At 38.0% G+C, this 18033-nt stretch overlaps 1 protein-coding gene across 1 annotated transcript in view; it reads right to left on the bottom strand.

Annotated features, from left to right (window-relative positions):
- Positions 1–18033, bottom strand: part of LOC132116210 (ephrin type-A receptor 3) — a 71951-nt gene that overhangs the window by 35614 nt on the left and 18304 nt on the right. The window contains exons 3-5 of the mRNA XM_059524909.1: positions 16755–17424; positions 1188–1343; positions 697–1050 (exon numbers count right to left, since the gene is read on the bottom strand). Of these exons, the coding sequence (XP_059380892.1) occupies positions 697–1050; positions 1188–1343; positions 16755–17424 (1180 nt within the window). The remainder of the gene's footprint in view (positions 1–696; positions 1051–1187; positions 1344–16754; positions 17425–18033) is intronic.

Below are 18033 nucleotides of genomic sequence, written 5' to 3'. Positions count from 1 at the left end.
GAGCACAAGCAGAAAAACGTTTAACTGAGGATGTTTAAAGATTCCAAAGGATAACGAATACTACATATCCCTGACCCTCCTGAGAGCCAGTTATAAAATATACCTGTGTCACATATCAAATGAAAAGGACCCAAAAAAGGAAAAAAATATTGTATGTCCTTGTGAAATGTTTCAGACTTTTAATGCCAAGGTCTATCATATAGAACCTTCATATTACAAGATATCCCTTCAGAGGAAATGAAGACAGCTTTATATTTTAATATATAAATGGCTTATTTATACTATATATGAAAACATTAAATGTGATATTGCCCAATAAATTATTAACTTTCTGATTTCATTTGTATTTAATTAAATGTATAAATTTATATTACTTTATTTATAAACTATGACATTAATATTCTATATCATATAGTTTATTACATATTATATTGTTGATATTATATACCAATCTTAAATGTAATATAAGAGCAGTATAAAATAATTAAAGTTTCATTATTTATTCATAAGATTAATTTCAACATTTGGCTTTTATTTTCAACAACAGAATAAAATTAATTCGCAAGTAACCTGATCTCTTAAAATAATCATCATAAATTAGCATTCAGATACAAGCTTTGAAAATCAAAGGCTACAAATAGGCAGAAAAAAATCATTTTATAGAGAAACACAGAATTTAGATGTGTGAAATCTCACCTGTCTGGCTGGTGGTGATGTTGACGGACACTAGATGACGTGGACTGGGGCTGAGATCCGACACTCCGTTCAGGGCTTCAATGTTGAAGGTGTAATTGGTGTGAGGCTGCAGTTCTGTCACCAGAACTCTGGGGTGCATCAAGCCAAACTGCCTGGGGTTGAAATGCGGACTGCTGCCACAGGGAACACACTTCTCACCATCTCCTGCAGCCCCTGCTTCTCCAGAGCACTTCCTGCAGTGGACACTGTAGGTGACATCTCCACGTCCACCACTTTCACGAGGAGGACTCCATTCTAGAGTGACTGCAGTCTCGTTCACCATGGAAATGGGATTGCCGGGTGCCGAAGGTGGTCCTGATGAATGTTCACACAAGTAAAGCACATCAGTTGTGCACTTAACCAAATGAAATCATCAAAACACAATAATGAACGAGATGTTTCAATGCTTTATTTTAATTAATATTTAGAAAGCCACAAGATCCTCAACTTACTTGTGCACGCCATAGAGCGAGGGTCTGATTCAGCCCTGTAGAAGCCTCTTTCACACACACACTCAGAGGCCTTGTCCTGGTGGGAGTAGCTGTGTGGGGGGCACTTCACACAGTATGCATCCATAGCAGAGGCCTTGTAGAAGCCTGACCGACAAGCTATCAAAGAAGAAGGGGTAAAAATGTGATTGTATTCATATTTAGAAATATTTCTATTATAATAAATTACAGAAATTATATATAATACATAAAAGTATAAATAATAAATATGTTAAATATTAAAAGACAGATAGATGTATACATGAACACATCTCCATTCTGTTCAAAAGATTTCACCCCCTGGCTCTTAATACCCGTTTTTTCTTTCTGGAACATTAGTGAGTGTTTGAACCTTATGTAAGAGTTGCATTTTAGTCTCTCAGTTGTCCTCAGTGTGAAAAGATGGATCTCAAAATCCTACAGTCATTGTTGGAAAGGGTTCAAATCATAGACAGTATGAAAACATGGACGTAGTGTCTGTGACGTCACCCGTAGACTCCTGAAGTGCGTTTTTGAAGCTCAACGTGTGCAGAGCGAGCCGTCGCCATCTTGGCAGCGCGTCACCGCGCGACTCTCCCGGACTATTGAAAATGGGCAAAAAGACGGGAGCTGGTTGCTGAAGCCACGCCCACCTAGTGGACCACGCCCACGGCACTGTGAGCAGCGGTAATCCACCTGTCACTCAAGTGGCCACGCCCTTAATTATGCAGAACTTTAAGTCTTAATATAATTTAAACGGATGAGTTATAAAAAAATTCACCTCCCTCACAGTTGACACAAAGGGCAAAATTAGCTATATAGACCAAAATCATGTTTTGCACTAGGCTGTAAACATGTTTTTTTTTTGCTGTAAAGTTGGGCATTTTAACATGGTGAGTCTATGGGATTGACTCCCTTTTGCAGCCAGTCTCCAGCGGCCAGGCAATGAATTACAGCTTTAGTCACTTCCTTGGCTTCACGAGAGAGAGCGGGAGGTTGCCGCTTGGTTCAAATACACAAAAATGCTGGAAAAACCAAAGAATTTGTGGGACCTAAAGGATTTTTCTGGAGAACAGCAGGCAGTTTAACTGTTCAGGACAAACAAGGGATTCACAAACAACTATCACTAAAAAAAATAATAATAAAAAAATAAAAATTGGTTGTGGATCATTCAGACAGTATTAAAAATAAAGGGGATGTAAACTTTTGAACGGGGTAATTTTAATAAATTCAATAATTATTTTCTCTTGTGGACTATACGTAAACATCTTATGTGTGAAATGTCTCATTCAGGTCAGTAGTAAATAAACAACATCATGAATTTGGTATGATAATTAACAATAGTATTTGCAGATTCTGCAAGATGTAAACTTTTGACTTCAACTGTATATACACTTATACATATAAACATACACACTGTCTATTTCTTATAATAAGTAATTTATTGTAATTATGTTTCTGGTGTATTTTTATATAAAACTGAAAAAAATCATTACAATAAATCACTAAGGTTATAAGTTATTTCGTTTCATTTACAAAAGGGAAAAAAAAGTAAGCAATCTGAAGAGAGGATTTTTGTGATGTTATCTGAGGGAGGTTTCCTCTTAGCTCTCGTCACTTTCTTCAGCGAGGCATAACTAACATCCCGCTGCAGCATTAGCCTGACTGGAGGCACGTGGCGGCCGTGTTTTCTGTGTGTGTGGGGCCTGGGTTAAGTTGGAGCTGAGTAAGTGTGATTGGTGTGTGCGTGTATGCATTAGAGCACTTCCCCTCAGGGACACCGTGCCAGACTCCCATGATGCCCCTGAACTAAAAGCAAACCCTATATTTCTGCAAACACATCCCAAACATGTCAGTTCTTATCAGCCACAGCACAATGCCTCCAACATATTTCCCTTTTCAGTAGAGGCTTTTCAAAGTGACTAATACTGAACTTTGGACCGTGTTAATGGAGTGAAGAGTGATGGCAGCTTTGAGATGCAGTTAGAGGTGGATGTAGTTTTGAGAGGTGTTGTTTGTAAATTTAACAATGTTAAGTGGCTCAACTTACACTGTAGTTAATATCTCAAACACAGATGCTGTCTTCGACTCCAAGACAGCTTCATGAGAGAAGTTAATATTCACACGCTTCATGCTATATTTCTTATATACACCATATTTAATAAACTATGCAAAAAGGATTGCATCCCAGCCATGGTGGTCTCTCTCTCTCTCTCTCTCTCTCTCTCGCTCTCTCTCTATCTCTCAATCATATCATTATTTTTTCTATATATATATATATATATATAATATTTTTTCAACATGATGTTCACTACAGGGGCCAGAAAAATCCCATTAATAATCAATAGAATTAGAATTACATTGCACACATTAGAATTTACACTTCAAATTCTGACAATCCATTAACTGATGCTCTGATTTACCACCACATTACCTTTAATTAACGGCCGGAGATGTTTCATAATCAATAAGACAGCTGTCCCTCTTAATTAATTAATCAACATCTTTCAGTTCCCCACCAACCAATCAACAGCGGTTTATTGCAAGTATGAAGCGTGAAAAGGTCAAACGAGTCAAAACATGAGCAGAAGTGTCTTTTAATGGGAGATAAAATAATGTAAATGCCATAATCTTTCTCACCAGTCTAGTTTATTTTTGTTATTTAATATTTTGGAGTTTATTTTTTGGCCTAAAAATTATTTCAGGTAGGCTTTCTTCAACTCGAATGACAAAGATTTCTCCATCTATCTTGATCTAAAACCATTGACACAGCCACACAAACACAGCAACACACACACACATAGAGTGAGAAAGCATGAAACAGATAATGCTTTAGTAAAGATAAGACCCTCTCAGCGGGAGATCTTTCTGAGAGATTAAAGGAACAAGAATTTGCTCTAAATGCTTCTACTTCTACTAATCCGGGACCAGCAGAATTAATACTGCTGTTAACAGGAAAAACGTCTATTTTTTCATTCTTCCACAGTGTGAAATTACTAAATCTATCCTTTCTCAATGTCACGCTGACTGTATTTTCTTATCTAGCCATGCTCTCCTTATATTTACAGAAATGTTGTAATCCACATGACCACAAATATACAAAAAGCCATTGTTTTTTAAAGCCAGAGCTCAATGTGATACATATTTCCTGTTTTTCTTTACAAAAGTAGTACCGGTATATACACAGATGTGGAAACACTCAAAAAAGCCCTTTTCCCAAATGTCTACACTGCTGTACTAACTAAAGCTTTATGCTAACAGGCTTACTGAATTCTGCCACAAATCCGGGAGTATTCACTGACCTAAATAATTCTGAATTAAAACATAGTCTTCAGTATTATGAGGTGAAGTTCTGCTGCACGGGGTGTAAAAACACTGATATACTAAGACCTGAAGAACTAATACACTAAGACCTGAGGTAAGAGGTGTAAAGTCTCCGTGGTGGTTTGGAACGAAGCCTGAAATGAAACAGCATGTGTGTATTATGGTTTTGCACACTCTGTGTGTTCAGTGCCAAACCAAAAATCCCTTGGAAAGCCTGGCCTATTGTGGAACCCAACTGGTCTAGTATGTCAAAGCCAGAGCAATAGCAACAAGGCAGATTTCCACTACGCCTGCTAACCGCAAATGAAAGCATGTTAGAGGATATGGAAAGCTTGTGAAGGACAGATTCAGGAGAAGTAATTTGCCCCTAAGTGGAGAGTAGAAAAGCTCTAGATTAATTGGTCTATCTGAGATCACCAAAGCTTGAAAACATCCTCCAGCAAGGTCCACCATAATGAAATCTTAATTTAGTCAAACAAAATGAGTGAACATGATAGTTTATGCTGGTTTGGTGCTGGTATAGCCAAGCTATTAATCAATTACACTCCTTTTCTATTAATTTATTCAAAACATTAAAAATGCAACGTCTTTTAAAGGGAAAGGAAAATAATCAATGTAAAACAGAACAAACGTACTTGAAATCGTACTTTTGCTCATGAGCAGAAGACAGAAAAGTCTCTCTCTCAGAGAGATATCAGATGGCTTCCTCATCAAATATTTACATTGCTGTGATTGGTGTCCACTTGGCTCAAGATAATCAATAGCTTTTATATATGATACCTTCAGACAAAAAGACAGAAAGAGCAGCACCATCATGGGAATTAAGTAAGAGAAAGCAAGCGGGAGAAAAATGAACAGTGGCGCGTTTGTATTTTTTTTTCTTTCTGTGAGGAGAAGATGAGAGACATGTTTGGAGAGTGTGTTTAATGCCTGGGCCATGGGGACGAATGGTTGCTATTAGTGTATTTTTCATTCGGTCTCATTCTGCAACCTCTGGTTCATATTGAATGAGGCAGATCAATAGACATCAACCCTCCACCTGAAAACCTAACAGAGACCCTTCTCCATCACAAGGATCAGGGACATCGCTTTACCATCTCATTAAAAAACTGAATAAAAATAAACAACAACAAAAATTGAAATGGGAAAAAAATTAACTAAACTGAAGCTTAAAAAAAACAATAAAGCTAACTTAAATAAAGTGAATTTGGTAGTCCTAAAATACTACAAATGAAAACTAAAATGGAAACTTCAGAAAAGTCTCATCTAGTCTAAGATGATGAAAGTAAATCTAGAAAACTTATAAAAAAAGTAAAAAAAATGTATCTAATTTAACTAATGAAAGAGAAATACATAAAAGAAAAGAAAAAAATAATTGAATTAAATTAAAATTAAAACAAGGGACATGAGATTTATTATATAAAACATAATAAATTAATATACAACAATATAATTTTCAAATCTCTTTAACATCTTTCTGTTATTTTAATATCTCCTAGAAATTAATAAGATTTAATGTGAAGAAAATTAAGGCTTTTTTATTAAACAAATTTTAACAATATATCTGCAGTCAAGTCACATTTTACTATGAATTAAGAGGAAAAAAATCTGAGGCATAATTTATGTCAAACATAAATCTATTATTGTGTTCAAAATACCATAATATTACAATCTAATACAATGGCATCAGCCCCGTACATTTTGTACGGACAGACAATACAATTTCACAAATAAAATAAAACAAAAAAAGAACATGACATCCGTGTCTAGTCAATCCAGTTAGGCTACTATGCACACCAGTCTTCAATGAAGAAGATGAAGGGAGATTTTCTCAGATATGGGAGACAGACGGACTGACTTTCTTCCCCCCGGAGGGGGAGAGTGAGATGGTAAAAGTGACATCCCTGCTTCCAGCACTTCAGGTGCCCTTTTCAATTTAACAGCACTGCGGACCTACTCAGAAAAGCAGAACAGCGTAGCAAAGGTAGGTCAGTGGAACGCTGACCGCAGGGTCCCGCACCCACAGGATCCGCGCATTCGATTACCTAGGGATACAGGCTTATGTACTAGTTTCCATGGCAACATAATTCCAAAACGTTCCCTTCATTGAGTGTGAATCAAGACTTAAATAGTAGAACTCCAGGGGGATTGAAGAGTGAAATTTTATCCACACGTATTGAAGGATTCGTACAAACTAAAGCAAAGAAAAGCGCTTGGAAATGTTAGCATCTCAAACACTTTCAAAGGACTTTAAATAGCCAACCTTCAGAGGCATGTTTCATGTGCTTGGCCTTCAAACGGCAAATATGGGCTCCTCTAGACTAGCTCACATTAGTATTTTGAAGTATAATCATATGGCATTCTCTTTTATGCATACAACATAAAATTTGATGGCTGACCAAAAAGGCGCTAAGAAAGCGTTGGCGTAATGATCAGTGAAGCTCCGTTTCTTACATCTAGACTTTGATGTTTGCTCACCTCGATCTCACCTATAGGAATGGAAGTGTTCTGGTGATTATAGCGTTGTATTGATTTAGCATCCGGTTTCACAGAAGAGACTTTTTAAAGTCTTTTCAGCCATTTTTACCGTGGCCATTAGGCAATGTAGCATTGATTTTTGGAGAAGGAAAAAAAATCATACCCAACCAGGTTGACGACTGGAGAATGGTAGAGCCAGACTTTCCTCAGAGCTCACCCGCCAGGAACACAGCTAAAAGGTTATTCACAATATTCACACAGCACCAGCCTGTTCCGGGCCTAAACCACATCTTTAACCCTTTAAACTGGAAGATTATGGAAAGAGTTTATCCCAGAAGCAAGAGAGGATGTCAGACCTTCTCAGAGGTCAAACACTTTAGCTTCTTCAATAACCATGGTTGCACAAATGGCTTAAAGTCACGTAACACAGCTTCTACCTGGCCTCCAGCATCTAAAATACCTGTCCAATTACCTCAGATGTGTCAAGAGAGGGTTTAAGCATCTCCACTGATGGATTTCTTCTTTGTCTCAATCTGCTCTCAATCTCCCTGGAGTGCCCTTTCTTTCTGAAGGCTATTTCCCCACTTTCCATCCATCATGCACAGCGTGACAGAACCAATCTCCAAGGCTTTGCTGGTACTCCTAGCTGGAACATCCTATCAACCAAGTGGCATATAACGTCCACTTGAGCCATAGACAAAACGTCTACTTAATCCCATGAAATAACTGTTAGAAGCAAGGTGGACAACTTTATCATGATCCAAAAGTGAAGCTCTGCAATTCTCCATTAACCATCAATTCCGCCTACAGCTGATTTTTCAAGAAGAGTCATGCACACAATAAAACAACTTGCGAATGATTGCGGAGCCTACGAATAAACGTCCAATAAGCACTTACGAAATAACTAGATTTCTACAAAAGTGAGAAGTACATGTTCGTATTACTATAGCTATACATAGTTGCTAGGGTGTTTTAATTAGTAGGTGGCTGCTTAGTTACCAAAGTCAAATCTGGTCCCTAGATATGGCTGCTTCAGTTTAAGTCTATAGGATTTTTATTCACTTGTTTTATAGTCCAACAACCCAAATGCTTACGTTTTGGATTTGAAAATAACTCTGGAAAGGTAATTTCAAAAAATGAAAAAAAAAAATTCTATCAAACAACAACAACTGTAGGGCTTTCTAAGGTGCTAATGCACAAAAAAAAATTTTTTATCTTTTTTTTTAATCTTAGAAATGCATCAGTACTTGGGGAACAACATATTAGATGTGGTTTGCATCCAGTCCATTCTACTCAAACTTAAAGCATACTCAATACTTGAGTTTTCCTGCAGACTTTGTAATCAGTGGGGTCGAAATTAAAAGCAGGTGTGTTTGGAGACTGGCGGTCTTGCTGTTATTTCAGTGGCGTGAGCTACAGAGCAAGCACAGGGGGAGCCTCTGACCACAGTTCTTGGGTGGAGAGCTATAAAAAAAGAGATTATCCATACATGTGAGAAAAGTAGCAATAAAAACGAATTCTTCTCCGCTTACCCGTGCCTTTTTTCTTGCTGTCTGTGCGTGCGTACAAAGCTACAGCCTCACTACATCAATTTAAAATCACAGGAATATAAAATAAAACTACTTCAAACTGAGTTTCAAAAGCAATGCATTATTTCTGAACACAGAACAGCCATTAAAATAGCTGCTGAAGTCTCCCTTGTACTCCTGTTTTCTTTTAACATTCTGTGTCATGAAAAATCAAAAAGATTTATTCATATTGATCTATTTAATAAGCCTCCCACGGTCTAGAATTTTGCTTGAGAAAATTCTTGTCCTCTATAATCATAGAGGTTGATGGTAAAATCCAGATTTGCATGGGAGATGTGAGGTTGTACAGGTCTGTAATCACAAACTTAGACCAGGTCTTTAAACCAGTCAGTGCCAGACTCTGAATCAGCACTGGAAACTGGCTCCTCTTGAAAGACAGTCTCTCGTTTTAATGATCGTGGCTCCATTTCATTACACATGTGCAAATGCTATTGGATATTTCATTTCGGTCTCTCCTGTGGCTCCGCCTTCTTTAAAAATGTGGGAATAAATGTGGGAACTTTTAATGACCAAGACATGATTGCGCTCTAACAGAATTCACAGTGAAGTTTTTGTGATTTTGTCCCTTAACATTTAAGTGAAAACCCCTTTAAACTCCTAAATCTAATGTTTTTTTTTTTTTGTGTGTGCAAAGGAATGTTCCACAAGTGGGGGGGAAGTAGCGTAGACTGTGTTAAAAACCAGTTAATGTCATGTGGCCTAAGGAATAAAATAAAATAAAATAAAATAAAATAAAATAAAATAAAATAAAATAAAATAAAATAAAATAAAATAAAATAAAATAAAATAAAATAAAATAAAATAAAATAAAATAAAATAAAATAAAATAAAATAAAATAAAATAAAATAAAATAAAATAAAAACACAAAAACCCTTTTAACTCCAAAATCTGACAAATGTAGTGTGGAGTTTGTTAAAATCGTTCAACAGTCATTCAATAGCTTGTGTGGCCTAAGGCAGAAAATTGTAAAATTACATATAGTGAAGTGAAGTGAAGTGACATTCAGCCAAGTATGGTGACCCATACTCAGAATTTGTGCTCTGCATTTAACCCATCCGAAATGCACACACACAGAGCAGTGAACACACACACACACTGTGAGCACACACCCGGAGCAGTGGGCAGCCATTTATGCTGCGGCGCCCAGGGAGCAGTTGGGGGTTCGATGCCTTGCTCAAGGGCACCTAAGTCATGGTATTGAGGGTGGAGAGAGAACTGTACATGCACTCCCCCCACCCACAATTCCTGCCGACCCGGGACTTGAACTCACAACCTTTCGATTGGGAGCCCAACTCTCTAACCATTAGGCCACGACTTCCCCCTTATTTTTCCTTATTTTATATAAAAAAAAAAATTAAAATAAAAGTTACATTAAATTAAATTAAATAAAACTAAATAATATGTGAAAATAAATTACAATTCAAATAAAATAAAATAATCATTGCAAAGGAATATTTGATTAAAGATTAAAAAGACCAGTTTTAAAAACTGGATTAATGAGTCATGGACAAGACTGCAATCAAGTAAATAGGGTCCATATGGATTCAAGTTGACTTTAAATAAAGGAGTCTGAGCCAACCAGCAGACTGTTTCTCCTGGTCGTAAGGCCCTCTTGTCATCTGCAGCCTGCCAGATGAATTATTAAAAGAGTTTGGAAAAAAATAATACAAGATGACTGCTGGTTGCACGTGTCGGTGCTTCCACGTGCCGCCTTCCTTCTCAACACACAAACTGGAAAAAGATATCGGAATGCCATTGAGAGACAGAACAGGTGTAGAAACAAATCCCATTACAATGTCACTGTGAAGCATCATCAGAAAAGAACACAACACAATGCCAGAAAACATAGGAACAAGTGGAAACTGACCATACTGAACCCCTTATCAACCCAAGACCCCATTATGTTTTTTTAATGGTTAATTTGACCAAACATTGTGAAAATCGCAGTCCTCTATTACAGTTATAATGTGATTTGTGAATTTCTCTATAGAAATCATAATGGTAATATTTTAAATAGGAATAACAGGCCTATTGTGACTTTTAAACTGCGGGTGATTGGAAGGAATGAGGAAGAAATGTCTAGTTTCCTTAACATTTTTCCTTTTCAGTAAAGAAAAACTGTGAAGCCAGACTGTCAGTTTTACAGACTGTGAAATACAACTTCTACTAAACGCATGCAAAAACATTCATAAATTCATCCTGTAGACAGAAAAGGAACATTCAACGATGTGCTTAACTCCCTAGATGAAATTTTAGAGTTCTGTAAGCTGTCAATGTCCGTGTATAATTGATGGCGCTCTTGATGGAGTCTTTGATGCTTTGGCTGTGGAGAGTCTCTATTCCTGCGTTTGTCTTTCCTACAGGGGTCCACACCCAAGACCCAGCAGCTGGACGAAAAAAACCCACCGGCTACATCTGGTAGTCATCCTGACGTTGTCCAGCAGAGCTCACAACGGTCTCGGTTTTACTGCTTTCCGAGAAAGAAATGTCAAATCTCAAAACTCCACAACCCTTAAACCTACGAAGACACCATCGGAGAATTAAGTCTGTGCGCTATGTAATTGTCAATACCATCACTTGTTTTCCATCAGCGTTTGATTTGGGTGTCATTTATATTTTACTCTGCCCAGATCTCAGCATGCCAGAAATCTGAAACTTGAACATGTTCTGCAGTTTCCTTAGAGACAACTGCACGCGAAAGAAAACAAGTATCATGAATCGTCTGTGTTATGACAGTTGGACCGTGAGCCTAAATTGCAGATTGGCACTTTGCCATCCACTGACAGCTTATTCCATGTTGTTTACTATCGGCTACTAAAGTGCTATTGATCCGAACAGCAGCTGGAGGTACAGAAATGGGTAGATGACATGTCCTAGACAGTTTGATATAGGGCTGAGATGGCTAGACATTTTAGTCGGCAACTGATTAACTAGAAGCCACTAATAAAAACAGCATAAATCTTTATGATTTTTACACAGTTAAATGTAATGATTAAAATAAAATGAAATACAGCTCTGCATAGTCATTAAAATAATTAAATAAATATTTTTACATTAAAAAATATTTTGTGAAGGTTTAATTTTATATGCAGGCACAATTTAGATTTGTCCACAAAACTAATTTCAAGCATTTAATCATTAGGTTTTAAAGATCACGAGAATATCAATTCAGTCGAGTGCATCCAAACTTGCTGGCAGTGTAGCAACACATGAGCATCTTTATCTTCTTTAAAAATTTGTTCCAGAAATAATATTATTATCAAGGGTAAATTAAATGGCTATTGCAGATGTCTTAAGCTGTCTTTGCCAATAAAAGCTTCTCAGTTGGAAGAAAAACTTGCACTTGATGCAGCTTATACAAACAGTTCCAAACTGGCAATGAGCAGCTAGCAATATGCTATGCAGAGAGCTCAAAAGCATATGGGGGAAGAAAACAGCTCAGGTCACTGAGTTGGGCTGAATGTTGAACAGGCTGCTTCATGGTTCACTGAGCTGTAGGGGCTATCAGCATGTACCAGTGACGGTTAAATGATTCAGTATATCTATGTATGTATGCCCATAGTGCAGAAACAGTGTATCACGCTTCATGTGTTAAGGAACCTAAATATCCACAGGCATGTTTTGTGGTCAGATTCACTGGCAGTACCAACCAAATACAGCATGGTTTTTTTTTTCTTCTTTTTTTTTAACCAAATGATATATAAATAGAAAGGTCTCAAGGGTCCCTACTTCAGTGTCTAATATGATTTAATATAATATGATATTTATTATAACAATACACAACAGGTCAAATATTTGGAATTTTCTGTTTTTTTTTTTTTTTTTTAAGAAGACTTATGCTGACCAAGGCTGCATTTATCTGGAGGTCAAGGTCATTTCTGGACCTGGAGAAATCATGAAACTTATTAAAATCTCCATAGGAATTTTAAAAAGAATATTTCATGTTTCAAAATAAATATTTTTTTTTAGTTATCCATAAGGTCTAAATTATGTCATTAGGTAGAAGTTAAGAGTGATTAAAAAAAATAAAAAATACAAAAACTTAAACTGAAAAAGTTATGGACCTTGCAAATATTATTGTGTATAGTCAAAAGGTAGAGAACCATTGCTCTAAACTGTCCTAAGTTGGGACCATTTTTACCAAGAGTTGTGCTGTATGTGCTCATTTTAATTAATGAAATTGAACAAATAGCAAAAATAAATTTTTTTTTGAGTGTGTCCATAAAAGCCAAAAAACTAAAATTTCCCCTTTTCCTAATACCCATTCACTCTTTAGCCAACAAAAGCTGTAGAGAAGGTTTATGTGGGTGAGCTGAAGGGTGACTCTGTCCGTGTTACAAAATCACTGGCCGAAAATAAACTCCTGCAATTCCAGCATCATGCTGTCACCCTGCAGGCGAGCATCACGTGGTGAGGATTACAGATGTGGAAAACGAACTAAACGTCTAAGTACGTGATTACTAGAGCCCCTATAAAGATGAACAGCAGCAGTGTGTGGAAAGCTCAGGTCTCTTAACCATGTTAACCTCTCCAATCTACACTCCAAAATTTGGTTTTGGAGCACACACACACACACACACGCTCATCTTCTAAAGCCGCCTTCACTGTGAATCTCCATTGGGGTGCCGACAATCCCATGACCCAGTTTCTCAGCTCAAATCCTATGGAGGAAGACACTCCAGAGCTCCTAACAGTGAGATTACTGTAACAAAGAGCTCATTTCTGCCGCTCCTGCCCCGATGAAAAACACTCCATTCAGCCACAACCGTGTGAGCTTAGCGTTGTAGAAAATACCCCTCGGGAGACAGAAGAGAGTGCCCATCTTCAGCTGGCATGCTAACAGTCAGGGGGTCATCGGGTCAGACCTCATGCCAGACCCAAACTCAGAAGCTGATGTGCACCACCAATCCACTCAAAGACCATTTACATCCAACAAAAGCGCTTGATTTTACACAAAAGCGCTGTACACAGAGATATACGGGTAAGAATGAACAGCCCCTGTGAATGGACTTGATACAAGTTATCAGAGTTTACAACATACTTTCACACACTGAAGGGTTAAGAGAGGATATGGAGAATGGAATGAAAGAGAAAAAATAGGATGAATCTACGGATGGCAGGAGAAAGTGTTAAACCAGAATGGATGGAAGGGGGTTTCTGTTGGAGCGCGTTCGAGAGCTGCCACAATAAGACGAAAAGAAAAGAATGGAAGAGATAAATATAAGAGGCAGTTCACTGAGCCGAGGTTGTGGGAGAAGACGTATCTAAACAGTAGTCGTCTCCCTCTATTTTTCACTGTCTTTCTATATGGCCTTGTGGGTCGACATTGAGCAGTAAGTGGGCTAGACTGAGGTGCTGTTGGAAGATTTAGAAAGAATCTGCGAGACGAAATGAAGAAACAAAAAAAGAAAGGTAGAAAAAAATAGATGAGGAAAATGTAGGAAGAATGGGAAAGAGAAAGGAAAAATTAGAATCGGTTGTTAAACACTAGCTTAAATTTAGATATAATACTTCCGTCCTTCTGCTAATGCTGTTAACAGTGAAAATAAAAGCCCTTGCAGTATGAAAAGTGGAGAAAGCCAGCGTCAGCATGCACTTCCAGAACCCACAGCGAGACCGCAAGGTGAAAACAAACCACGAGCCGTTTCACTTCAAGTCATTTTGCATGGCATTGTTCTGTTTCTGAATGAGCTGTTGGAGCCAGAGAGAAATGAATGTTTTGTCAGCTGACCCGGCTTGTATAAATTAACCAATTTCTTATTGCAGTCGGAGTAAATCTTTTATTTTGAGGTTATTTTTGAGATACAGCCCAGTCTCAATCACTCTCAGTAATGAATGGTTGCAAAATGCTCCTCTTTTTACACTGGTGCTGAATGTTTCTTGCGGGCACTGAGCTGAATCTATTGTGCCACAGCAAATTATATTACCCCTGAGGGAGTTTAAAAAGATGAAATTCTTTGAATAGAAAGTATCGAGGTAAACTGAGTACTATTACAATATAAAGTCTTTTTCTAATGTGATGTCATCACAGGCTGCATGCAAACACCAAAAATACAATTGTCTGATTAAGACAATTAAGTATATAGACTCTATAGACCAGTAGCTTTGAGATTATCTATATGGCAGTATAAATTATCTTTTTGCATGTATGTTTTTCTCTGCTTGGAAAACTATCACACGTTATGTAAGCTAAACATTATTAGCTAATTTTTAAAATGGCCTTTGGATATATCAAGCCCTAACTTTTGGTTTCTCTCTTTCCCACCACTATCTTAACCACACACAGTCAAGAAGGGTTATTAAACCTGGCTTACGCCTAACAGGAAAATTAACAGATACAATCATTGACATGAGCTGTGGTACTCTATCAGCTGTGGTGCAAACCAAAGAGCACTGAACTGGTTGTGATGAATATCCCACCCCCATCTCTCCAGTCTAGTTCCAAGTCATGCCACTCAAATGTTCCCTGTCCAAACCCCCTCCTTCCTGATCTACACTTCCATCCACAAGAAAACAGTCCAGAATGGCTGAATGAATATTTAAAAGCTGCAGCTTTCTCAGTCCTGGGGTGGCGTATGAGCAAGTTCCTTGAACAGTGGCTGAGGTGCGACAGAGTTTTGAAAAACCAAAGGAGAGGAAAGAAACAAAAGCAAAAGAATAACAATAATAATAATAATAATAATTACAGTGCAACCCTCGTCTTGGCAAAAAACAAGCTGCATTAATGAAGCCATTAGCACCTTCTTAGATGAAAAGAACAGTGAAGACCTGAGCTTACCCTCTTACCATGTACATGCGATAATAAAGTTTGCATTCTACCTTTCTGAGGGGGGTAGCTTAATTTGCAAGGTTATATCTAGCATTTTCTCCTTTTAATGGATTTTTTGTTGGTAAGTATAAAATCTATTTATCTTGTATCTATCTATCTATCTTATCTCGGCTCCATCATTTATAGCTTTAAATAAAAATTCCCCCAAAATAAAAGATTTGGCTATTTTCACTATAAACAGACAATTGTCTGTTTCATTCATACTGGATGCCATAAGACGCCCTCGCACAGTAACTCCACAAATCCAGTCACAGAAGTAGCGGAACTCATGACCCTCCAGGAAATCCCTTATATGGACAAAGGCATTGCTATTGTAGCTGTAACTGAGTAAACAGAACATATAAAATGATAAAACAAAGACAATAAACACTCTACTGAGACAATATAGTTTATTTGTGTTATTCAAGCCATCTCTGGTATTTTCATAATAATTAATAGTTTAGAAATGTGAATACAAGGGAAGTTTAGCTTTAGGCATGTTAATTTAAGCATGTTTAGCTTAATTAATAGAAGGCTACCTGCTGCCATCAGAGCAAGTGTAATTGCTGCATTCACGTGCTCCTCGGATGCTCTCATTTGCATGTTTGTGCTTTTAAGTCGGAATGTGAAAACAACATGGACACTCTCATTACTACAAATATTTGTATTATTACAGTTTTCTGACTTGAGGTTATGTTAATTTTCTCCGTCTGAAAATAATTTTTCACGTGCGGTGCCGGTGATGATGCTTCCTACGTCCATTTCGGAGAACCAGAGGATAAATATTTAAATCGATCGCTCAGGCATGGCACCGAAATCTGTGTTCTGATTCGATTCTAGTACATAACTATTACATAGGTACCGGTGCCGTACTGGGCTTGGGTACCCAACCCTACTTACACAACTACTGTACTCATCTATTCATCCCGTTACCTACCCATCCTTATCTATTGTTCAACTATAGGATCAAGCGATGCGGTCACATTTCTATAATCTAACAATAATCCATCTTAATCTCTTCCATCCAATCATTAGATTGCTTTAAAGCACTCTTGAACTTTGTCTTTGAATAAAGACAAAACCTTTGACCCTATTTGCTACAGTTTTTAACTGAATAACCTCAAGTTTCTGTTACGCAACCAATAGTATAATGCTAACACAAGCAGAAAGAACCTATAAAGAAGCTGTGGATGTGGTCACTTTTGCAATGCACTGTAAAACCACTATTGTGGTCACACTATTCATTTCAAAGAGGCCCGCTATAGATCAAGAGCATGTTTACCCAGTTAGCCACAATAATGTTGATATTTTCTAAGGCAATCATTTGAGATAGTTAAAGCAATAATACTTACGTTGGCAGTGTCCGTCTACCTCCTCGAATCCTGGCCGGCACACACAGCGGCCGATGGGCACCAGCCAACCTCCGTCAGCACTGCAAAACATCCGTGGTGCCTCGAGCTCTTCCGCATCCTCCACACAAGTTCCACGCACTTCCACCAGTGCTGAATCGCCACCCGTCACTGTGTCCGGGAACCGGGCCAAATTGAGCACTGCCAGAGGACAGCGCTTATAAAAGACTCTCACCGACACCAGAGCAATGCAAGCACCCAGGTCTTGAAACGCCAGGTACAAGCCCCTCTTACTGAGACCACTGATGTCTCGCACTTCCGTATTCAACTTCATGACACGATCTCCAACGTCTGTCTGCGTAAAGCTCTCATCAGCCGCTATAGTGTCAATCTTGACATATTGGCTTTCTCGAATGTGCCGCAAAGGTGCAGCGACGGCATTGTTAGATTCGTGGTAGTACACATTAAACGTCTCCTTACAGGTCCCAGGGACTCCCGGAAGGCTGTTGCAGTCACGTAGAGTGAATTTGATCTCCACGTAGACACGTTGAGCACCTTCTCGCTGGATCAGTCCAGTGCGCAACCAGTTGTTCTGATTGGCTTCCATTACATTGCACACCTGGTACGTCCTCATAGGAATGTTCCTCTCATCCATAACACTGATCTCCTCCCACTGACAAACAAACAAAGAGTCCATCAGTACAAGGAGACACACATCCCTCAGTGCTTTGGTAATTGCTCTCTGTACTTTGGTTCTGAACTTTCTAGGCTCATACAGTGGTTTCTAAAAGATTTTGACAGACGCATGATGGGAACTTTACGAGAAAAGGCATAATTTATGCATAAGTCATCAAGAGGAAAGTGCTTCTGACAGGCAATCAGCTCAAAGTTATGAACTGAACAGTCTCAGTTGTTTTGTTCACGCATAAATCAAGTCATTGTTGATGCAAAGAAAACCGTATAATTGTGCTTTGGAAACTTCAATTGTTAAAACGTAAAAGGCGAAAACCATGAAAAACTATTTGGTTTGTTGGTTTGGCAATGAAGTTTGTGGGTTAAAAATAAAGGCACAAAAAGTATCAATGTAAATCTTTCAAATCTTTCATTTCAGAAGTGTAGTACGCATCCTGCTGGACATGCCAAACCATGAACGTTTTCCCTGCTTCATAACCACCACACAAAAACATAAGATATTTCTCTTTACAGGCACTTGTGAATCTGGGCATGACTACTTGTGCCAAGGCCACTATTACAATCTATCATCATCTTGTGAAAATGGATT

The sequence above is a fragment of the Carassius carassius genome, chromosome 35 (genome assembly GCF_963082965.1).
Source record: "Carassius carassius chromosome 35, fCarCar2.1, whole genome shotgun sequence".
Classification (NCBI taxonomy): domain Eukaryota; kingdom Metazoa; phylum Chordata; class Actinopteri; order Cypriniformes; family Cyprinidae; genus Carassius; species Carassius carassius.
The sequence above is the reverse complement of the archived record's forward strand: the minus strand, read 5'-3'. Positions and strand labels throughout refer to the sequence as shown.